At 38.9% G+C, this 24,073-nt stretch overlaps 3 protein-coding genes across 5 annotated transcripts in view; 2 read left to right on the plus strand and 1 right to left on the minus strand.

The window, feature by feature from the left end:
- The first annotated feature begins 632 nt into the window (after positions 1 to 632).
- Positions 633 to 10,208, plus strand: dipk1ab (divergent protein kinase domain 1Ab). Its single transcript, XM_029430558.1, has 5 exons — positions 633 to 906; positions 7,779 to 7,913; positions 8,063 to 8,170; positions 8,742 to 8,915; positions 9,007 to 10,208. Exons 1-5 carry the CDS (start codon positions 853 to 855, stop codon positions 9,817 to 9,819), a joined length of 1,284 nt encoding a protein of 427 aa, XP_029286418.1. The 5' UTR covers positions 633 to 852; the 3' UTR covers positions 9,820 to 10,208.
- A 425-nt stretch (positions 10,209 to 10,633) lies between these two features.
- rpl5b (ribosomal protein L5b) lies at positions 10,634 to 15,239 on the minus strand. Its single transcript, XM_029430317.1, has 8 exons — positions 15,126 to 15,239; positions 14,569 to 14,638; positions 14,363 to 14,478; positions 13,628 to 13,762; positions 13,175 to 13,377; positions 11,853 to 12,030; positions 11,009 to 11,097; positions 10,634 to 10,795 (listed from the first exon to the last, which is right to left on the minus strand). The coding sequence occupies exons 1-8, from the start codon at positions 15,126 to 15,128 to the stop codon at positions 10,696 to 10,698; spliced, it is 894 nt and encodes a 297-aa protein (XP_029286177.1). The 5' UTR covers positions 15,129 to 15,239; the 3' UTR covers positions 10,634 to 10,695.
- A 4,592-nt stretch (positions 15,240 to 19,831) lies between these two features.
- The window catches only part of evi5b (ecotropic viral integration site 5b), a 33,245-nt gene continuing 29,003 nt past the window's right edge, over positions 19,832 to 24,073 (plus strand). For 2 of the 3 annotated variants that reach the window (XM_029429038.1, XM_029429037.1), the window contains exon 1: positions 21,797 to 22,058. The gene's annotated coding sequence lies outside the window, so the exon portion shown is untranslated. Of the gene's footprint in view, positions 19,851 to 21,796; positions 22,059 to 24,073 lie in introns of those variants that run through there. The other variant, XM_029429036.1, reaches the window with a different exon arrangement.

Raw genomic sequence — 24,073 nt, forward strand, 5'->3', positions numbered from 1 at the left:
ACTTTCTGTTTTTGTGTGTGTGTGTTTCTTTGTCGCCTCCGCCAAGTAGGAGGTCATGTTTTTTTTGGGTTCGGTTTGCTAGTTTGTTTGTCTGTCAGCAGAATTATGGAAAAAACTACTTGCCCAATTTCCATGAAACTTGGTGGAAGGGTGTAGCATGGGCCAAGAAAGAACCTGTTACATTTTGGGGCGGATTCTAATCATGGGGCTGATACACACAATTTATTTTCACTTATGGGAACTGCCTTCCCTATTAGCTCTGCATGTGTTGGTCTCCACCACCTAAGAAATATCTGGCTCCTTATCTGCTAAATGATTCATTATGTTCACCAGCTGGTTGCTATATGACATTAATATAGGCTATTTTCACATATAGGCTAATAAGCAATAGCACATGTGGTTTTCACATACTTTTAGAATGGTGGGTAATTTAGGCAACATTTAGGCAAAAATACAGAGCCAAAACCTAACCAAATTGTCTGCTACGTAAAGAACTTCCCTCTTTCTCAAACAATATTGTTGTGCCCGAGCACGCCTGCAGTCAGCATCTAAAGCTATATTTTTACATGAACCACAGGAGGTTACTAACTGTTTCCCGTCCTCCTCTCTGTAATTGGTCCAAACGCCCCACAAGTCCAATGTGAGCCTCACTTCGCTGCAGTCGACGGCACAGCTCAGTATGCCGCGTCGCCGCAGCCGAACGCACATTCACGCTGCTGCAGCCGACATAATTTGTAATGTTTTATATTTGGAAAATGTGCAGGGATATTCCAGTAGGCGTTGCCTGATACCGTGGGGAAGTGTGCGCCGAATGTTCTTCCTGCAGCTCTGGTGAGATGCTCTGCATTTGCCATGGCAAGAGGTCTGTTTCCATGGGGGTTCTTCACAAAGCCTCTGTACATCCAGGTAAGCTTCTGGGAAATCCCGGCTCAGTGTAAGATATAGGAATGTGTAAACACTCAGATGTTACCGGTAGATAGAAGCGGCGATGCGACTCATTACTGTTACAGCCTATACTACTTTATCCCCTGACCTTCATACTGCATGTGGATTGACGGTAATGTGCAGGCGTTACTGTGTCGGTGTTTCAGGCTGAATCATAAAGTCACTTGATGCTCGACAGGAATCAACCATCCTCCTGATCCCCGTTGCTGTAGCAACCAGGTCCATGGTACATCTAAGCTGGTACAGCCATATGTTTTTAAAAAAGGCTGTTTGTGAGGCTGCAAAACTTTATCATCACCTTACATTACAGGAGCCATTCACTGTGTCCTTCTGTGACATAACAAGTAATGCTTTACCGTCATTCACTTAGATTAAACATTGCAAATATTAAAATGATTATCAAATCCTGTATTTGACATGGTGCTGCCCTGCTTATCCTCATCTTAAACATTATGCAACAGTTTGATGTGAGTGAAATTAGGTGAAGTCCACAGTGGCATACCTCATAAGTAAAATTAAACTTTGTCAGGGAAGCCCCTCAAGGACACATGGAGGTCTCAGGAACCCAAATCCACACAGTTAGATCATTCATAGAAAGAACATTTGAATCTCAACCCTTTTTGCACATGAGATAATCCTAATGGATTGGAAGTCACCTTATATTCCAAATTATTCTTTGTGGTTGAGGGATCTGGTGGTTTTTGTTATTAAAATGGGAGAAAATTAACTTTTTATTTTGGGAACATCCTGAGAAATTCAAATCCATTTTGATAAATGATAGATGTTTAACTCTTTCCTCTGACCTTTGGCTCCCTTTTCAGCACACTACTTGTTTTTTAATACCCTCCTGCCCTTTATTGATTTATTTAGTATATACTCCTTGATAAGGTGCTATTTGACGTTTGAGGCAGTGTGATTTGTTCTGGGTCTGGGGGAATTTGGAGGTAAGAACTGTATGCGGGGAATGCTTGAGGGGGAGAAAATGAAAAATGATGTGTACAGTGTATGATTGTGCTCTCTGTGTTTTTGAGAACGAATGTAATGTAAGAAAGTCAACACACATTTATCTTTGAGACATTTTACCACTTTTGCGTCACTAATTTTGCTTATCGCTCAGCTACTGCCGTGTGCTTCCTGCCTGTGCCCTTGGATGTTAGAGACAAAAACTGTCAAGTGCAGTGAATGGAGGGAGAAACAGACAGTCTCCAGGGACAGCCACCAGCATCGCTCAGTTTTCTAGGCCACCTCAGCCTTCCAGTGACAACTTCAGAAGTGTCATTTAGTGATAGAAGCTATTTCCACTGAAATACACAAACTGACGAGTCCAGCAAGCCGGAAATGTTGATCTTGTTCCTATGTAGATTATGTTTTGTTTTTTTCTTTATATTTTGCAATCAAGTACACATATTACAAAAACACAAAAGTCTTTCATTTAGCACAATATTCCTGCTAATGCTTATTTCCCTTCACTTGGGGTTAAAAGATAATTTGGTCTCTTATGGCTTCATATCATGCTGTGAAGTTCAAACACAAAGTTTAAATGTGAAGTGTATAAAACCATGAATGATTCTGTATAGTGACATCTGTTGAGACGGATTTTCAGCTTTGCTCGTTTTGAAAATGTATCTTTTTAAATGCAATTACATTTTTCAACAAATTAGCAAGTCATGTTAACATTATTAGTTATGTTATTATTTCCATTTCTATTCAAAGGTACAGTGTGTAAGATCTGCCAAGTTACACTTAAAAAGGTAAAACAATGAACTGACATTATCAACAGAGTGTGAAGAGGTAACAGTGATGACATGTCAAAGATGTCTCTGTGTTGCAGAGATCTACTGCAATCAGCTAACTGACAGTTCCGGCCCGTAATGCCTAGGATGAATAGTGAGTCAGTGTAGCTCCAGTCTGCCTCAGTACAGCTGTCTGACTCGGGCAGACTCAGGGCTTGTCAACATTACATCCATGATCCCTGCACGTTTTCATAGTTTGTTTTGATTAAATCCAAAGTGGCAGAAATTAGAAAATAACTTGCAGCATCGTCTTGTTCCTATCGCTGCCAGGAGGCTGCTCTGCTAGATAGCAATGGTATTTAGACCGGCTCTCAGAGTTTCAGGAGTTTGATGAATGAACTGACAGACAGGTTTACACAGGAGTGAAGAAATACACAGTAAATACACTAGAAACACTAGAAGAGAGAAATGTATAGCTGTAGAATGCAATAAATATGACAAACTACTCAAATATGAACAGGTTAACATACTATAGATGTTTTTTAATAACTGATGGTTCTGATGATGATGACTTTAGATTGTATGGAGCCAGTTTACAGGTGAAACTCTGTCCTCTGTTTCTGTGGAGCAGGTGGCTCAGAACTACACACTGAACCTTTAAAGGTGCTGCTGTATTCGTCTCATAGATTAAAATGTATAAGGTAATCTTCTGTATTTTATATTTAAATAAAATATGAATACTAGTTAAAACAAAAATAGTAATGGAAAAGTGGAGTATTTAAAAAAAAAAAGCAATAACAAAAAAAATAAGATGTTGTCACGCATACAGTATATTGTATATTATCAACTTTAATTCCTGGTCATAAATAAGCTGCACAAACGGCCAACTCTTGATATCTTGTTGGCCCTATAACGACCTCTTCTGAAAATTATACAACAAAAAATGCAACATCTCAGGCAACATTACAATCGATATAGAGATAAATGAAAATTAACATTTGGTCAAAATCCAATTTGACTGATTTCATCAATGATTTTGAGGCTTTATAAATATACCCCAAAACCTGTAAACTGAGATGATGTTGTATCAAACCAAATGTAGGTTGGAGATAAATCCTCCAAGTTCTAGGCAACCAAGACGCAATCATTTTTTTTTGCATTGTACGTTTCTGCAAAACAAGGATACGTTGAATTTCAACATTTCAAATATGTTTCATTAATACGTTTCATATCAGCCTCGTAGCAGGCTTGCAGAAACGCACAATACCACATTCTTAACGTGAAACAATTGGTTAGGTTTAGGCAACAAACAACAAAGGGAAAAAGAGCATGGTTTGGGTTGAAAAAACGTACGTCATATGACTCAGTGACGTAGCATCACGTAAAGTCGGCAAAGGTTTTGGACACAAACAGCGGTCTCCTGGGGGAAAGTCCTGTGCTTGTTTGGCAGCCTTTTTATTTCCCTCAGACCTGCCCCTCAGACAGTCTGGTGAACACCATGCTCTGGATGTTAGATTTACAGCATCATAACAGACAGAACAACTGCCTGATAAAGTAATGTTCACATGTGTTAATGTCGCAGTATTGAGTCAGCATGGAAATGTGTGCTCTGTGTGGGTGGAGGAGGTGTTGTGTGTGTGGCGGGGGGTTGCCTGCAGCCTGAACTGTGATGAGTCAGATCTTTGTAGTGTCAGACAGTGTGGCAGTCTGTGACAAGTGGAGAGGCATGCTACTGACACACAACTCTCCAAGGTGGTCCTTGTCTTCAATCTTTCATGCATATACTGTATGGCTGCATTTTATATTTGTCAGGCAAACTCTTCATGAATATATGTTGTTATTCACTCCTCCAGCCCAAATCCATCTGTTGTTTCTCTGTTTTCACGTCTCTCTTGGCTCTGCACAGCAGCCCATTAACCGGCAACCTCTGAGGGATAGCTTTATAATCATACATAATGGATGAAGGGTGTGCAGCCTGCAAAAACCAAGTGACGGAACAGTAATGTGCTGCTCTTGATTTAGATTCAGCTTTAATCTCCTCTCTCCCGCAGTAGTTCAGCATCATAACCGTACAGTATGTGCTTGATGCTTGATACGTAACAGAACTTTCAGGGTTAAAATGGTTTGAATGCTCAGGCTCCCTAACATACAGTAGCTGTGGGTGGGTGTAGAGGAAGGAGTTCAAGGCTGCCCGTTTCTTTCCGCCCACCTCACATGGCCACAGTTCCCAGTCAGTCTCTAATTAATAGCTGTCACAGCAGCCACAATCAATATCACCTCATTAGCCACGTTTGTGTAACCCACTCCCTTCACAAAGGGTCAATACATAATCCCAGACATAGAAATGCATCGGTCAGAGTTGAAATGAAAACCACAAACCATTGATTAGAAATAGGCCGACCATACATTGTTTCCCCCGCAGAGTGTTATTTCCATAATGCTTTTGATGTTGATGCATTTCACCTACGGAAAGATCAATAGGAGGTATACTGGCAGCACTTGTGTGGTCACTGCTGTTACGTTTGCTGCTGGTCTGCAGTCAGATTTGTAAGTAAACCAATCAATACATAAAGCAGCAAATAGCATTGAGTTAAATAGCTTGTCAGTTATAATTCTATCATTTCTGTGGGGTGTTTGTAAGATGATTTGTATGTACATTACATAGGAATCTGTCAATGAGACTTGTTTCATTAACAGCAAAATCAGTAGTCAGAAAGTCATTTACCAAGTATTGATGTTTATATTTTGGAGACTTGTAGTTAAAGACCGTAAACCAGACAGCACACAGGACGTGTTAGCAGATCGGAAGCAAAGAAGTGAGTTAAAATGACCCCAGCACAACTCAAAAAAGCCTTTGAAATGTCCTGAATATTATTATTATTATTTTTATTTCTTAATTTAACTGTTGAATCAGAAATACAATTTGTATTTTTATGTTAACAAATGATCAATCACTATGTGAAATGTGAAAGTAGGCACTCTTAAATTGTAAGAAACTAAAACAACATGATTTGACGCATAGTGCCACTGACCAAGCTGTATTAGAAGGAGCTGAGAAATGTTGTACCAGATCTGCTAGATGTATAAATGAGTAACTGTTTGCCAACACATCCACCATATTTGGTGATAATATGTCAATTTTGTGTTTGCAGCTTGTGGTGCTGCCCCCAAATGGCCAAGACAACTAACAATTAATGCAGGTTTGAAGATATTTAGTCTTGAAAGGATCAAAATTAGCATTCAAATACAATCTTGTGTAAATACCTGTGTGCAGACTCCTCACGTTGTTAAACTCTCAGAAATAGTAAAAGAAGTTATAAAGAATTCTTAGAAATAATGAAGGAAACATGACCTGTGTGTCATCTCTAGTATCTACTGTGGTGGCAGTGTACTGATGTGCTTTTTCCTCAAACCAAGAGGATAATATAGACTAAAATGAGCTTAAAGGCCAGTGCATGGAGAGAAATTAGATTACAGAGGGACATTTAGAGGCTGTCTGAAAGCTTGATTTATGCATTTACTGTAGTGTCAAAAGCAGAAGATGGATAGAAGATCCATTTAGCGACAGATACAAATGTAATGTATTTGTCAATACTGAAAATAAACTTCTCATCTTGTGCTAAGTTTGCTTATTTATTAGGGTGAGTGTATAGGAAAAGAGCAGAGTGACCGTCCAGCTTTGCAGCACAGAGTGTTACAGAGAGAAGGGGAGGGGGGGATAAAGAGACTTTTGCCAGTAAAGAAAAGTGCAACTGAAAGGGGCAGAGGGGGGAAGTCCATCACTGTCAAGCACTGAGTGCAAGGATCATTAATAGTAGGACTGCTAAAAACTCTGTCATTTTTCACTAATGTTCTCCAATTGGAAGAATGCCATTATTGATCTGCGCAGACTGTATTTATCAGCTGGGGAATTAGAAAGTAAATCAAAAGACAAGGTAATGAGTCGAGAGTCTTCTGTTGCTGTGCCAGACCACAAACAGCATTTACTGTTAATTACCGGGCGCCTATTTAGAAGTAAGTGCATTAATGATGTACTCTGTGATACAACTCAGTTTGGAGCTCCTGTATATGCCTATTATCTGCCTATTCTCTTACCCATAGGCCAAATGACTTATTGTAAACACAAATTAAAGGACTTCTATATTGACTTTTATATTGTAATCTCTACACGTGTCATTAAAATTGATCCAAAGATGTTGGCCAAAGTGCTCCACCTTGTCATTCTACAACACAGGGTTACACAACTAAATGCAAGTTGTAGTCGATTTAAATGCTACCCAAGAAGAAAAGAAGAAGAAAAAAAAGAAAAAGCTGCTCTGTGCTGGGTGAGATTGTCTTTTAAAGAGTAACTGTCCTGTCCTTTCTATCTTCAGCAGTATATAGTGAAGGCAAGAAATAATAAATGTATATAAAAAACAAAGAAACATGAGAAACTAGGGTCCGTGTTGAAGAACATCAAAGTTACCCTTTAATATCCTTTCGCTCTGCGGAGGCACCTCACCTCGGTAGATGGGTACCAATGATGTTTCTGGACGGTTTTTAATCACCCGCTGCAGAGACCTCCTTTCCTGGGCTGTGCACAAATCATGCCAATTTGTAATGTTGCCAGTCAGGATGTCCTTTGATGTCACAGTGTAACTGTGATATCAGCAAATGTCAATATGAGTGTTAGTGCAGTGATTTTATCTTAACTGTGTGGGACAACACAACACTTCTGACGCAACTGTATAGTGCAAGTCCCCAGACTGCTTCTAAGACTATTCAGCTTAATGCAAAGGTCACTGCTTTGTTAAGAACATTTCATGGTGAGGGCACACTGTGTGCTCTTCACATGAAAGAAGGGACATTATTCTCCATTATGATGTATGTCATATGAAAAATCTATTTTAACAGACTGGCCTCAGATCACCCCGGCCAGAAACATCCACACTGCAGATCATTTAATGAGTAAGAATCAGATGCAGTTTTCCATTTATAACTGTAATATACCACCCAACCTTAATATGCGAGCTTAATGAATCTTGAACAGTTTTTATCTCTTTTTCAAGCTTTTATCTTTTCTAAAAAGTGATACAACACTTTGAAATGTGTTCCCAACAGGCCAAATTTTCCTACCTTCATATGAAGTACCTGTTCTTTTCCTGGCTGGCAGTGTTTGTGGGGAGCTGGATTGTGTATGTCGAGTACTCGTCCTACACAGAGCTGTGTCGTGGACATGACTGCAAAAATTCAATAGTGAGTATTTTATTTCTCATATTATATGCATCGACCCATCCAGACCTTGTCCTTTATATTGTAAGTCCTATTGTCTTGACTCCTGATAACATTGTTCTATTTCCCTTTTCCTTTGTGCAGTTAACCAATTTTTCCACTGTATTTTCCAGTGTGACAAATACAAGAAAGGAGTCATTGACGGCTCGGCCTGCAGCAGCTTATGTGAGAAAGACACGCTTTACTTGGGGAAGTGCCTTACTGTCAAGCCCAAAAGCCAGGTCAGTCTTTTTTTATCAAACTCTCCATGTTCTCCACTGAGCAGTTGCTGTGCAGTGCTTCAACATAGAGTATGTTGGTGTTCAAGTTTGCTGTCTGTTGTAGACCTAAATGTTCTAACGTTGGTGTAAAACGTTAATGACTATAAAATATAAATAATCAAGGTCATTCCAATGAATAAAAAAACATTTTGTATCACATTATTATATAGACAGCCCTTTCTGACGGTGAACTGAAGCCACTCTCTCTGCTCTCTTCAAAGCCATCAGACTCCATTGACAAAAACAGCAATTTTACCTCGCAGAACACCAGAGTTGCTGGTCTACTGCTGCCTCGATGCGTTAGTGTTATTGTGTGACCTTGGTGAATCCAAACTTTAAAACACCACACAATAACACAAACAAACAAACCGATCGAGGCAAGTTGTAAGTGCTGTTTGACAGCAAGGTAAAGCGGTGTTGGCTGCCATCTACCGTAGGTATTACAGTGGATATGGAGAAGTACCTCATGCAACCCCACTTCAAACAATCCCTTAAACCCAGCTTCACCTTAGGACTACTATGTTTCTTTTAGGTGTACTCTGGGACCTGGGGGGACCTGGAGGGAGTCATTAAGTGCCAGATGCAGGAAGCTCCTCATGATTTGGGAAATGAGATGGAGCCCCGAAAAGAGGCAGTGGCCTTCAACAAGCCCACCAAGGGGACTTCTGTGGAAAAGTTCAGAGAGATGATCATCAACCACCTTAAGGTCAGGAAGCCCTCATTAAACATAAATAAAATTCAACATCGAGTCTAATTAAAAATCTTTAGTTTGTCTTTAAACTTGTATTTCTTGGCAGGCTAAAGTGGGGGATCAGGCAAACCTTGCAGACCTGGCGACCCAGGTACTGTCCATAACAGATGCCAACAAAGACGGTCACATCTCTCTGCCCGAGGCTCGCTCCACGTGGGCTCTGTTGCAGCTCAATGAATTCCTGTTAGCATTAGTCCTGCAGGACAGAGAGCACACGCCCAAGTTACTGGGCTTCTGTGGAGACCTGTATGTGATGGAGAAGGTGCCATATTCTCCCCTGTACGGGATCAGTCTGCCCTGGATCATCGAGGTGTGGATTCCTGCCGGTCTGCGCCGCAGCATGGACCAATGGTTCACCCCCTCTTGGCCACACAAGGCCAAGATCTCCATCGGACTGCTGGAACTGGTCGAGGACGTTTTCCACGGCACATTTGGCAGCTTCCTCATGTGCGATGTGAGCGCCACAAGTTTTGGCTACAACGACCGTCACGACCTGAAGGTGATGGACGCGCGGTACATTGTTCCTGAAGCCATCTTCCAAGAAACCATGAGGCAGCAACGCTGCGATGTGGACGAGGATTGTCTCTACGGGGTAGACTGCCTCACTTCCTGTGACCTCACCAAGCACCGCTGCACACCCGAGGTGACCAGGCCAAACTTAGCCAAAGCCTGCGAGGCACTCAAGGACTACACTCTGATAGGGGCCCCGTCTGATGTCAGGGAGGAGCTGGAGAAGCAGCTGTACGCTTGCATCGCACTGAAAGGTTCCGCAGAACAGATGGAAATTGAGCACTCTCTAATTCTGAATAATCTCAAGACTCTGCTATGGAAGAAAATATCTCATACAAAAGACTCCTAATAAGTGTTTAGAGGCACAAAGACCAATTCTCTTTTTAAATATTGGACAGTGTTTCCACTGTGCAAACAGAAGTATATGATTCACCTTATATTTATCTTGACATGTGTACCCGTTTTATCCTGAAGTTGTCAAGGAATGTCCCTTTCATATGAAATCATACAAGTAAACTTTGTTAATATACTGGTGCAAAATGAGCACATGCAATGCAGAAACTGACAGTGGGAAATCAATAAAATGGATTTAACTGCAGACGCCTGAACAGGGAGTGCTTGTTTAACCCTCTGTGTTGTCTAGTACTTGTTGAGCACTTTAAACATTTTGAGAACTTTACACTTTGGTCTAGAAGGTATATTGGTTTGTAGAAATGATCATTGCATATCGAACTATGGAATCCCAGGAGATTTAAAAGTTATAATGCAAATTTGAAAATGTAATTCCAAATTAGCATTTAATTTTTCCATATGTAATAATCCAGTGTGCATTTTCAAATACTCTTATGGACTTTTTATATTCAAATGAAAAAGTAGTTTTGTACAGTGGACAATATTCAAATTTGAAAATCATACAAATTCACATGAGAATGAAAATGTAAGACTTGACCTGCTGGTTGGAATTGGTTGTAGTTTACACCATGACGTAGTTATTTTTATGACAAGCAAGTCAGCCTATAAACCATGGTGCCATTGATTGGTTAAATTATATGAAAGGTCTTATAAAAATCCCTTAAAAAAACAAGGGATCAAGAAGCCCCTCTAAAACTGCTAATAAAATATACATTAATATATTTTAAAAGAAAGTACACATGAGGATTTGACTCTTTCTTCAATAGATTTATTAGAACAAATCTCGATGTGAGGAACGGAGCAGACCAACGCCTCAATCTGCATCCTCCTTTTCCTGAGCCCGGAGGAAGCTGGCCTTCTTCTGGGCAACGCGGTCTTTCCTCTGGGCCAGAGAGAGCTTGGCACGGTTCCACCTGGGCCACAAAACAAGCACAATTAGCATTTTCAGTAGTTTTATCAGAATTACTATTTTTTTAAGCTTCCAGGTGACAAGGCCTAACTTGAATTTCAAGTTGGATAATATTATGGCCATATGCACGAGACACCATATTCCCTCTGAACAGCCAACTCAGATTGAAAATAGTGAATATTTTATTCCAACTTTTAAAAACATAAGCATTTCTCACCTCTTCTTCTTGACATCTTTGGGAGCCTTCTTTTCGTGGGTTGGGTTCTCACGAATGGAAGCATGAGCTTTTCTGTACATTTCCTCAATCTGAAAGAAAAATAATGATAATAAGCCAAAGTTTGTCGCATGTGATTTCTGGGAGCAATTTATTTACTCACACTAGCCTCATAAAAACAAATGTTTATCTGGAGATAAATTATGTAGAGCCAAAATATTTAGGATCCATATCCAAGAACATGTGTTTGAGCAAGTGCTCTGCCTTTTATGTAATTAATAACATGGATTATTGTGATTGATCAGAGGATCTATACACCATCTAGTCCAATGTATTGGTCTAAGGACATGTCATACAATGTATTAAGGAGATTCTGATCCGTTCACAAAATCTGAAAAACACAACCTCATTCTGGCATTGGAATTATAATGTTCAGTCGTTTAATTCATACATTTACACATTACTGGACAACGGGAGCCACTGCCCAATTACACAGGAGCTATGGCTTAATTAAAGCTGTTTTAAGGAGTTTTAATGTCCAAGATATGTTTAAAAATGGTACCAGATGAATCATCTATTCCACGAATTGATCGGACCAAATTCAGATGGATTATTTGGTGCTTATTAAGTCACCACGCCATGATTCAGAGATCTTTCTCATGAGGAATTACTAATGGCTGTGTGAAATCTACCACTAATGATGGATGATATAAGGAGTTAGACCACAAGCTAATGGGATCACACAAGAGCAAGTCATCACACATCTCCCCTAACTCTAGAACGCCATCTACCTCTTGATGTAACACAGTACAGCCAGGATATTCAACAATACATGAAGAGGACTTGCCGAATCAGGGGCAACTCCGTTTTTGATGAAGCGGGAGAATTGCTTCTTGTAAGCGTCCTCGTCCTCTTCCATCAGGTAGCTCATGTACTCTGACACATTGACGCCCATGATGTGCTTGCGGTGAACCTCAGCGTTGAACTCCTTGCTCTCTGGATCGTACCCAGGGAATCGCTTGGTGCTGGAAAAAAATAAAAGTGAAACCAGCAGGTTCAATAAAATATATCACCTAGTTTGCAGTATTGAAATATATTAAATCATTGTCTCTGTATCATGACTCGTATCGTGGCACTATTTTTTACCAATAATGTATAAAAATAATAATCAAAACAGCTTCACATAAAATGTAAAATGGGCTGATCTACACCCGTTTCATTACATCTCACACTCTTTGCATTCAAGCTGTCAAACTAATAGTTAACTGTACAGCCTGCATTAAAAAACAAACAGAGGAACCAGAAATGCATACTCTAGTGAAGTACACATTGCATTTTAATGCTCTGTGGAGTGTTCAAACTACTGGAAACTGAACCCGCTATACGGATCTTTTAACAACTTACATCGAAATCATTCAATTATTTCCATCCCAATAGCGATGACTGTTCACCCAAGGTAGGCAGCGTCTGCCTGAGCAACTGGTCAGTACTAGGGTGGGATATAACGCGTTAACCCATTCAGAAAGACCATCGCTGGGGTTTAGTGAGTCTTAATGGGGTGTAAGCTAATGGACAACTGACGTCAAGCTTTAACTGGGATTTCTTGAAAGCCCATATTTAGATATTTCACGCAAAAATAATCAGCAGTTGGCAGACTGGATGAAACCAACCATAGCTCAACATCTGACCAAAAGAAAAGTCTCAAAATATGCCTTGAAATTTGACAGATTGAGTTTACAACTCAACTGTTTCATTGACCACACCACAATTGTAATAGCAAACTTCACTTTTGCTGTGCCATTTCCATGAGTTCATTTATGACGTTAAGAGCTCGAATGCCAGTAAGAAAACAAAAAACTATTTCACTGCAAAGAAAAGCTCACCAAAAGTACTACTACTACTTTCCTACTATAATACTTAAATATCGATAAAAGAAATTCTCCCCAGAAGAACAATGTACCAAGAAGCAACACTGAATATTTCAATAATGTAAAAAACTGTTGGTCATTTACAGACTTTAATTCAGTTAAGTTTTAGAAATGTTAGGAGTTCTGCCAGACAGCTTAAACTTTAAAAGCATCATCCCAACAAATAAAGCAAACGCAAATTTTTCTCACATTGCCAAGCAAAGCATTCATTCCAACACACAACAGGAAGTGTGACCGTTACCTGTGTGGGATAGACAGGCCTCCATCCACTGCCCCCTTCAGGGCACCGAACACCTTGTTGCCTGTAGTGGTTCTCGCAAGCCCAGCATCCAGGTAGCAGGTGAAAGCGCCTGGCTGACCATCAACGCTCTCTACATTAAACTCATCACCGGTCACCTCCACCTGGCCTTCATACACCTTATCCAGGCCAAACTTGCTCAGGAGCTGAGGATAGAAAATGCATTTAAAAAAAGTCAACTTATTTTGATCCCATACATTTACTAAAGCAAATCACATCTTTCTGTGGCCAATTATTTGATTTTACAATGACTGAACTAAGCTGAGAGCTCATCTTGGAAAGGTCAACCCAGATTAAACAAAAGACCAACCACAATTAACTATGAATCTCTTCACACAACATTTGGGGTCAATATTAGGACGTGAACCAGCATTTAAAAGACAAGTTCATACTTACTCGACGTGCCAGCAGCAGACCAGTACAGTAGGCTGCTGCGTAGTTCGTCAGGCCCACAGCGATGCCGTATTTTGGCAGCTCGTGTGAGTAGGCCGCACACACGATCATGTCACCCTCAATCTTTGCATAGGCGATCTGCAACACAATCATAAGTAACCATGAATTTACAGCACATTTATGTTGATATGGATTGCAAAAGTCTTGACCATCGATATTGCTCTACACAACAGCATTTCTATAATTCACAGATGTGTGGGCCTTTCCAGTTGGACGATATGTTAATCTAGAAAATTATGAATAAATTGTTATTTTAAGATTATTTTTATGCCACCGATATAATAGCATAATATAGCAAAGTACACCATTTAAATGCACAATGAGGGCTCCGTTAACAAAGAATGTGCAATGTCTACACGATGCTCGGTAGGGAAAATCAGGAATAAGTCCTTATTTATATATATATATATATATATATATATATATATATATATATATATATATATATATATATATATATATATATATTGATGTAATGCTGCAGCAGTACATGATCATTACTTCCAACAATAACTAGAAAGTCCCCACAACGTGATTCAAGCACATCTAGTTTGGCTTTACATCTTCTTTCACAGTATTCTTAAGGTTGGAGCATGCACTCGATGCAAACATGTCCGTGCAAAAACTGAGCTCTGTCCCTTTCATAATAGAAGCTGGGAAATCTCAGCGTGTACTCACCTGGCAGCAGATGTCCCTGTTAGAGAAACGGACAATTATCCGGTACTTGGGTGTGTTGTACTTGTTCTTATCTTGTACAACCAGGCGCTTGCGAGCAAAGAAGTCGGTCTTTCCCTCTGGAAGGAAGGAACACACACACACACACACACACATTAAAATAACACTCAACATTAAGAGGGAAGAAAATGACTGTCAGAGGGTCTTACCTCTCCTCCTCCTGAATTTGACCTGGTACCTCTTGAAGTAGGACTTGTTCTTCACCACTTTAACAAAACCCTGCAGGACGACATGCATTGACTCAGCATCAGGGACTAGACATACAGTCACAACATCTAACTTTACTGCGGTGCTGTGTAGTAGCTGGGCTGTCACTGTCAACGGGTGCCGTTAGCCCCAGCTAACATTAGCCAGCTGGGGCAATGGAAATGAACGAGAAGTTAGCACAACTGCTACGCAGGGTTAACGATAAGTAAACTGGCACACACTAAGCTGTGTAATAGGAAATTCGGGGGAATACGAGTTGAGGGACTAACTGGTAACACAGGAAGAATAACACAGAAAGCAGAATACAGGAAAAAGGAAGCAGTGATTTTGTTGGGGGTAGCCATTAGGCCACGTTTAGGCAGACCCGGGTGAGCATTAGCAGGACTTAATCTATCTTCATCTGACAACCAGCAGCATGTTTTTAAATGTCTGACACCACACAGTCCATAGTGTATGTCTTAGATATGGATGTAGACACATATTGGGACGAATTACAAACCATTTTGCAGTCTTTTTGTCTCCTTATGAAGGAGCCCGGAGCCAAAGACTGGGGCTTGACTCCGCTGCACTGGAAAAAGGAAGGTTCCCTTGCGCATGCTCTGTAAATAGCGTGTCACAGGATGAGCGCAGAGACGCCATGCTGCAGAGGATTTACAACTCTGCCCCCTATCGGACTGGGGCGGCCATTACCAAAATAAATCACATTTATTTATATAGGCCAATATCACAAATTACACTTTTGTCTCAGTGTGCTTTACAGACTGTAAACATCATACAACACCCTCTGTCCTTAGACCCTTGCATTGCACAAGGAAAAACTTCCGAAAATAAACCCCATAATTAAAGGGGGAACAATGGAAGAAACCTCAGGGAGAGCAACTGAGGAGGGATCCCTATCCCAGGACGGACAGTCGTGCAATAGATGTTGTGTGTACAGGATAAACAACATTGTACAAAAACAACATCCATTTGACAGAAATTATGTTGTGTTGAAAAAGAGAAACTATGGATGAATCCAGGATAATGTCAAAAAGGCTTCCCGGTGTCCGGCAGGACCAGGGCAGCAGGCGCAGCCACAATTCATGATCCTGACGTAAACTTTATCAGTGGCAACCTGCCACATGAGAGACACAGAAACTCTGGGGATGATGCCCCAGATGCTGAGTTAGTAACATACATTTACATAAATGAGGTGTCCCCCGGCAGTCTAAGCCTATAGCAGCATAACTAGGGGCTGATCCAAGGCAAGCCTGGGCCAGCTCTAACTATAAGCTTTATCAAAAAGGAAAGTCTTTAGCCTACTCTTAAATGTGGAGAGTGTGTCTGCCTCCCGAACACAAACTGGAAGCTGGTTCCACTGGAGAGGAGCTTGATAGCTGAAGGCTCTGGCTCCCATTGTACTCTTAGAGACTCTAGGAACTACAAGTAACCCTGCAGTCTGGGAGCGTAATGCTCTAGTTGGTTTATAAGGTACTATGAGATCTTTAAGATATGCTGGAGCCTGACCATTAATTGATTTGTAAGTCAGGAGAAGGATTTTGAATTCTATTCTGTATTTTACCAGGAGCCAGTGAAGAGCAGCTAATACAGGAGTAATATGATCCCGTTTCCTTGTTCTAGTCAATACACGTGCCGCTGCATTTTGGATCAACTGAAGAGTCTTGGGAAAACCTGATAACAATGAGTTGCAGTAATCCAGCCTTGACGTAACAAATGCATGTGTCTTATTTTTGCAATGTTACGTAGATGAAAGAAGGCAGTCCTTGAGATTTGTTTTATGTGGGAGTTAAAAGACAGATCTTGATCAAAGATGACGCCAAGATTCCTTACAGTGGTGCTGGAGGCCAAGTTAATGCCATCCAGAGCTTCTATGTCATTAGAAAATACGTTTCAGAGGCGTTTAGGGCCAAGTATAATAACTTCAGTTTTGTCTGTGTTTAACATCAAAAAGTTGCTAGACATCCAAGTTTTTATGTCCTTAAGGCATGCTTCAAGTTTAGCTAATTGATTGGTTGCATTTGGTTTAGTTGATGGATATAATTGGGGATCATCCGTATAGCAATGAAAGTTTATAGAGTGGTTCCTTATAATATTGCCCAAAGGAAGCATATATAAGGTGAATAGAATCGGTCCAAGTACAGAACCCTGCGGGACTCCAAGACTGACTTTGGCTGTCATGGAGGATTTATCGTTAACACATACAAATTGAGATCGCTCAGATAAATAGGACTTGAACCAGCTTAGTGCGGTTCCTTTTATGCCAACACAATGTTCCAGTCTCTGTAGTAGAATGTCATGATCAACAGTGTCGAAAGCAGCACTGAGGTCTAACAAGACAAGAACAGAGACAAGTCCTTTGTCTGATGCCATTAGAAGTCATTGGTCACTTTCACCAGTGCCATCACTGTGCTATGATGAACTCTAAATCCAGATTAAAAAACCTCAAATAAACTATTATTATGTAAAAAAATCACACAACTGTTTTGACAATAATAACAGCACTGATTCAAATCTGATTCAAATCTGGCCAACAGTGATGCAGAAAGTATTCATTGTAATAATACTGTTATTCATTTGCACCTTATTTTCTTGATGGTTTGTAAAACATAAGAAAATAGTGACACCTTAAAAGGCAAAGCAAATTTGAGAAGTGAACCCATGAAGTGCTGGTTGATTAACTGACCAATAGTTTAAGTTTATATTTTATGTCAGATTTTTTACAAGCATCATATTTTAAAAGTTTGTGTGTTTTCCAGTATATAATCTTATTTTTTAAAGACGTACTACAGCTGTCAGACATACTATATGTAGTGCAGTGAAAATAAATATATTTCCCTTTCAAATATAGTGCAATAGAAGTATAAAGTGTTGAAATGTAACTACTCAAGTAAAGTACAGATACCTCACATTTGTAGTACTTGAGTACTATTTTCAAGCCATGTTCTTCTCATGTGTTTTTTGGCGCTCACTTACATCAACCTATTTCATTAAAACCACAAAATATTAAGCTCATTTAGGACGCATATTCACTCCCTTCTTTCTGTGTTCTGATGTTACGGTAGGAAAACATAGGTAGAAATAATACCAATGAATTAATCCCTGAATTTTGATCAGCTGTTTCAGTTTCAGGATCCTGGTATTGTACATGCATGGCAAAATCTCTGACAAATGTATACTGTCTGACTCTAATACTATAGATTTGTATATCACTCAACCCTAATTTGGTGCTTTTTATTCACTTATTTCACAGTAGTTTTAATTTGCTTTCTTACAAAACACTTGTTACACTCGTACTCTTTGAACTGTTCATAGTCGTTCTTCTTTAGCAGCTTTTTCATGCATTGACTTTCACCTCCTATCAATCATGCCATACTTTCTGCAGAAAATGAACTCTCTGGTATAGATAATAAAAACCTAGAGTTTGGTAGCCAGAAATCTTTTAGATCAGCCCTTAAATTTGCCACTAAACCTACCCGAGTTACAGATTAATTCATGACGGTACGTTACAGTGCACATTGTTGTTACCCTTTGCAAATGAAAGCTAAAATCAAAATCTTTCTTGTGATAGGTATAAAGGTGCCTTCGATATGTAGCTTGTATCTTGGTTTTAGGTCCCCAGAACTGAAATATTGTGTTATGCTATCAAAAGTGGCTTTTGGGATTTTCATTCCTTAAAAGATCAGTTCACAAAATTCACAAAAAACAAACAGAATTAACCCCCTACAAGTTTCAGATAGTTTCATTGGTGATATTTAAAGATTGTATTTTGCACTAAGTCTTCAGCGTCATGTAAGGGTCGAGTTAGATTACATTGACATATAGTCAGTTACTGAATACAAATTACAAGGGTCATTTTTGTCTTTAATCTGAATACTTTTGGATTACTTCAAAATACAACATTACAAATATTGAATTTTATACTAAAAAAATGGATGTAGCCACAGAAATTTGAGTTCCACAAATATTCTTTTTTTCTCAAACATCTCAATACATTTTCAATGCAAATAAAATTCATTTTGCATATTCAACATTTACAGTTGGCCAAATCAAATGACCCTTACAGAAACAGTACTGGCAAAACTACTACTACTACTACTACTACTACTACTACTAATAATAATAATAATAATAATAATAATAATAATAATAATAATAATAATAATAATAATAATAATAATAACTTTATCGGTATAGCACTTATATAAACAAGGTTACAAAGTACTTCACAAAATACATGAGAATAAAATAAAGAAAAGATAATTAACCGAACAAAATATACAAAATATAGTTACAATGAACCTTTCACTTGTTCAAAAGAAATGTTCATCTTCCATTTCAAAGTAAATTAAAAGGCCTAAAAACTCCATCATCTATAAATCATCATTAAAGAACAAAAGCAAACGTTAATTACATTAAATGTTATATTAGTGTGGGTTATCATGAAAAAAAGTCACATCATTTGCCTGGAATTAAATCAATGACAATGTAGCTATAATCCAATTGCACAACTTTTTCAAATGTAATCTGGGTTGATTACAATTACTTAATTTTTGTAATATGATTATGTTATCCTGATGCCATCCAATACATTACATGTAATCCATTACTACCCAACCCTTATTTATTGCAGTAACAGAAATCCAGTTTTAGTAGAAGTCAATTCTGTGGTTCTGCATCAGAAGCCATTAATCAGTGAGGATTAAAAGGTGCATAGTGACTCATAGCTAGCTATTTATTTATGCCTGACTCACTGAGATGTGATTGTTCTGACAGTGCATCGCATTCTGTGGCCTGTATGGTGTTGGTGTTGCCATGTCTCCTACAACGTCAGCTGCTTTTCAGATAACTCTATGAGCAGAGGAGTGTCTAACAACCGAGAAAAGATATGCGTCACTGCTCCCCATATGAAACCTGAAGAGTAGGTTTTAGGACTGTTTGGTATGTGAATCAAGGCAGTCTGCACTTTTGTCCCAATGTGTTTACTACATCATGAGTTTCTATTGATAGTTCTCGCTCAGTGAAAGCCAGCTGTGTGAACCCATCATAAGAAGCGAAGCAGCTCCTAGTCAATTGAGCTTTTATTTTTACTAACCGCAAAGTAAGAACAGAGTTTTCGTCAAATTGATTAATGGTATTTTCGGATTCTACGAGCACTGAGACGACAGTGTTCAGATCTCCAGCCTGTTTGAACAGAAGTATTGTTTCTCTCAGCAATGAATCTCAGGTAAGTCATTGAAGATCAGAAACTGATGCACATATAGAGATACAGGAAGCCTGAGACTATTTTCTTTTGACTTAAGTATTCATAACTTGCTGGGCTGAAACACAATAAGATTGAACATTGTGACAACTTCACTTTTACTTGACTTGTCTCAAGTGCGGTGATATGTAATCATATAAGTGTTGAAAGAATGACATTGTGTGACAGTGCTAAGATGCTTCCTTGTCTTGCCTCTTGTTGCTTGAACTGTTAATTGTCTTATATCTAATATTTCTTATTTTGGAATAGAATACACTTAATGGATTAAGGTCATTAAGAACTTGAAATGAACTTGAAATAACTCTAAATAGTACTTTACAGGTCTATAGTCATTGAAAATAGATACATTTACCAAGACCTTCGTGAAAATATTATATCCACATGTTGATATTGGGGACAATTTCCATCTCGAGTAGGAGCAGACATATGCCGTTTTCAAAATTAAATGAAAAAGGTCTAAATAGATAGGGTTGTTATGATACTTTTAAATACCTGCATCCCTATATTATAGAATAAATACACTTATCCATCTAAAATAAGATAAGACAGAACTTTATTGCTTAAAAAATTACAACAACACAAGAATAAAAAAAGAATAGAATAATACATATAAATTGCATACGAAGTATTACTTACACCTGTGCCTAATATATTAACAATATAAGTAAGAACATTTAGTAAATTAAGTCAACTAAAAGGGAAAAGTAATATTACTCATCATATTGAGAGTAATAATACAGATGATACTGAAAAGTATCATATGTCATCTAATCTACATACCATCCATCCATCTTTTCAACAAGCTATTTCATAAAATGTAAAACTGTACCAGGTGAAAGGCCAGCAGGGTCAGAGGTCAGGGAAGTGTAAGTGAATATTGTCCTGTCAGTGTTAAGAACTGGTGGGAGCTCCAGCCTCCAGGAGGTGCTGTGGCCGTAACTGAAATAAATGATGAAATGCCCTCTGGATAAACCCAATGACATATGCCAAGCAGTCCCCTTCGCAGATAGAAAGTGATCTTGTTTTGGCAACTGAGTATGTTTTTCATGTGTTTGTAAAGTATGCTTTGATATCAATAAATCTGAAAGGCGAGAGCATACAGTGATGCTGTCATGGTCCAACCAGGAAGCTTGACCCCACATAAGATTGTTTACTACCTACCACAAGGCAAAGCGTGTTATAAAGGCCAGTCAGTGCACCACTGTGGCCTTGTCACAATAACCAATATGTGTTTGAATGGCATTCAGGACAGCTATTATCACTGGTGGAATTTAACTTAGTACATTCACTCAAGTACTCAAGTACTGTACTTAAGTACAACATTGAGGTATTATTTTCTTCTCAAAACACTAAATACTTCTACTCCATACGTCTCAGAGGCAAGTATTATACTTTTTACTGTACTACATTTATCTAACAGCTATAGTTACTTTACAAATGTTTGAGAACAAACATATAAAAAGACAAAAGTACAGCTGAAATGATTGGCCGATTAATTAATTGATAAAAAATTAACTGTCAACAATTTTGATCAATTAATGGAGAAAATAATGAGTATTCCTTTTACTTAATAATAATAATAATAATAATAATAATAATAATAATAATAATAATAATAATAATAATAATAATAATAATAATAAATTGTATTTATAAAGCGCCTTTCAAAGCTAAAAGCAATCTCAAGGCGCTTGAGATTTACTATGTTCCTATTTCTCCTTCCCCCCTGTCCCTATCCTTCACACCTCTTTTTGTTTATACAGTATTTCCTCCTTCTGAAGGAATGACAATAAATAGTATAAGGTCTTTGAAGTGCAGTTTCTCATCACGAACACTTGGTGGTAGTGTTGTGTCATGTTTGAGCTCAGAGCGCATGCTCTGTGCGATGTAAACATTTGTTAGGCCGCCGCCGTCTGTCTGAGCTCTGCAGACATTTGTGTACACGTATTACACGGCTGCATGGGCTGGACCGAACAGTCAATGGGAACTAGCTAGCTAACTCAACACTGGCTAGCTTTCAAGTGGAAACCTAGCTATGCTAACTTGGAAAATATAACTAATGTATTCGGGTAAAGTGTTCGAAAACCAGTCTTTTTCTTATAATAGTAGGACTATACTTTCGTGCATGGGAAGCAGACGACGTTTGCTGCGGCTGGTTAAAAACGCTTCAAGGTAAAGAATGGTCTTGTTTTTCGGGCTATGACTAAGCCCTGGAATAAATACTAACTATTAAAACGACTTGAAGTTATCACCGTATCAGTCCAAGTGAATGGTATGACATTACATGTGTTTCAATACTGAACTCTTGCATTTGTTTCGTAGCAATATTAGCTTGTTGTACTGGTTGTCAGTCCTGTCATTGTAAGTTTAGCTTAGTGTTGAAAAACTAATTAATTGGCTCGCTAAGGGCTTCAGCTATCGCCTGGACACTAAATATCATTTAATAGTGGATGGCGTTTTTTTCCTGCTTGTCTAATTACATTATTGATGTAACTATTTAGGCCTACTGTAACCCTCGTCGAGCTCGCCAACGTTAGAGCTTTCTGGAAGAATGACACAGTATACTGTTGCTTTTGATGCTAGATCTCCATTTCAGCTCGCAACACCAGCGAGCCTTAGAAGGAGCAGACTTCTGTGTCTAATGCATCGGCCCTCTGTTTGCTGCCTGTAAACAACATGTATTTGATAGGTGAGAGAATGAAGTGTAGTTTTAAAAGCAACAGATTTAAAGTGCTCAGTGGTGGCGTTTGCTGTGTTCAAGCCAAGGATATATTTAACTCAAACTGCGGAGAAGTTTCTTACAAGTGACAACAACAACAACGCGGCTCTGGGGGATGATTAGCCCAAAATTAAACTCTTAAAACTGCAGAAAGTACTACTTAACTGTCATAAATAATTACAGTAAGCAGCCACAGGTCTGATAAATATATGTGAGGAGGATAAGGGTTCAAGAGAGCAATGTAGGCCGATGCTGTTGTGGAATAGGGTTACTTGATCATGACTTGACTGCTGTAGCTCACAGCAAGTTGGTCCAGTAAACTGAGAACATTAGATGTGGGCTCAGAGGCAGACAAGCACCAACCACAATTGTGTAATACTCCATTGCATTTAGTATATGGATAAATGGCCTAAAACAAATCAAAAATATCTTATGAGCTCAGAAGTGCAAAACCTTATTGTGCTGTGACTTATGAAATAATGGAACATTTCACTGTCTTACCAAACAGAAATGCTCAAGTAAAGTACTAGTGCTTTCTAAATGTACTCATTTGACTAAATGCCTTCAATTTAAGTAAAATTCTGCAACTCTAACTAAATCTGAATGGTTTTAGTTAAATGTATTTCTGTTCTCAGAATTCAATCACTTGCCTAAAATGGCAGGCAGTGGCACTTCAATGGGTGTAAAATGAGTTTCCTGTGATGTCAGGGCCAGGTGCTTCTGCACTGAACCACCCTTCACTGTTATGTTAAATGTTGTTTGAAAGTCATATGTGAGACTAGAGATGGCAATGTAGAAGGGAGCAGAAGATGTGCATATGTTGTATGCTTTGTATCTACTTTTCAGCAGTATTATTCTTGGTAAAATCGCACAAGTTTCAGTAAGAATGGATGAGCAGTAAATAGAGAAGAAACACTTGAGTGACTTTGAGAAGCTGTAGTGACATCTGCCAAACTAAGTGGGTGCCAGTGAAAGAAGTTAGCTTTTGAAGTAATACCACATATGGGCATACTGCTGGGATCTAGAAGTAGTCTGGGGAAGACCACATGCCAGTCACTGACAGATAGAAAATGGAGATTACACACAGTTTCACAGAATGCTTTCGCTCCCACAGAACAAACTAGCCAAGAAAGATATTTCTGTGTTGGCGATATTGATTGAATTGAATTTCCTATAAGGCTACTTTTTTGCAGTGCAGGCCAAGTGTAAAATATTAGCTGGTGGTTGCAACTCTCATTATGTGGCTGCATAATGAAAGATAGCCTTAAGAAAGACCATTGATTCATTCATTGAAATGCTGATTGTACACTGGGAAAATGTGAGCTTCCCCCTGTGTGTGAAGTGAAAGGCCTTTCTTCCTCAGTGTTAGTGTGTTATTGTAAGACAGTCAGGCCTGTGTTGTAATACCCTCACACTCCGCTTATGGACGGCATATTTCCCTGAAGATAGACATGCTCTTTCCTGCTGC

The sequence above is a fragment of the Cottoperca gobio genome, chromosome 4 (genome assembly GCF_900634415.1).
Source record: "Cottoperca gobio chromosome 4, fCotGob3.1, whole genome shotgun sequence".
In the NCBI taxonomy this organism is placed as follows: domain Eukaryota; kingdom Metazoa; phylum Chordata; class Actinopteri; order Perciformes; family Bovichtidae; genus Cottoperca; species Cottoperca gobio.

Excerpts from the sequence above, each read along its gene's own strand:
- rpl5b (XM_029430317.1), bottom strand. Across the intron at positions 13,763-14,362 it reads ACAGGGACATCTGCTGCCAG|ATCGCCTATGCAAAGATTGA; the intron begins GTGAGTACACGC and ends ATTGTGTTGCAG. Across the intron at positions 12,031-13,174 it reads GGCCTGTCTATCCCACACAG|CACCAAGCGATTCCCTGGGT; the intron begins GTAACGGTCACA and ends ATTTTTTTCCAG.
- dipk1ab (XM_029430558.1), top strand. The coding sequence starts at position 853 with ATGGCAAGAGGTCTGTTTCCATGGGGGTTCTTCACAAAGCCTCTGTAC. Across the intron at positions 7,914-8,062 it reads ATGACTGCAAAAATTCAATA|TGTGACAAATACAAGAAAGG; the intron begins GTGAGTATTTTA and ends TGTATTTTCCAG. Across the intron at positions 8,916-9,006 it reads TGATCATCAACCACCTTAAG|GCTAAAGTGGGGGATCAGGC; the intron begins GTCAGGAAGCCC and ends ATTTCTTGGCAG.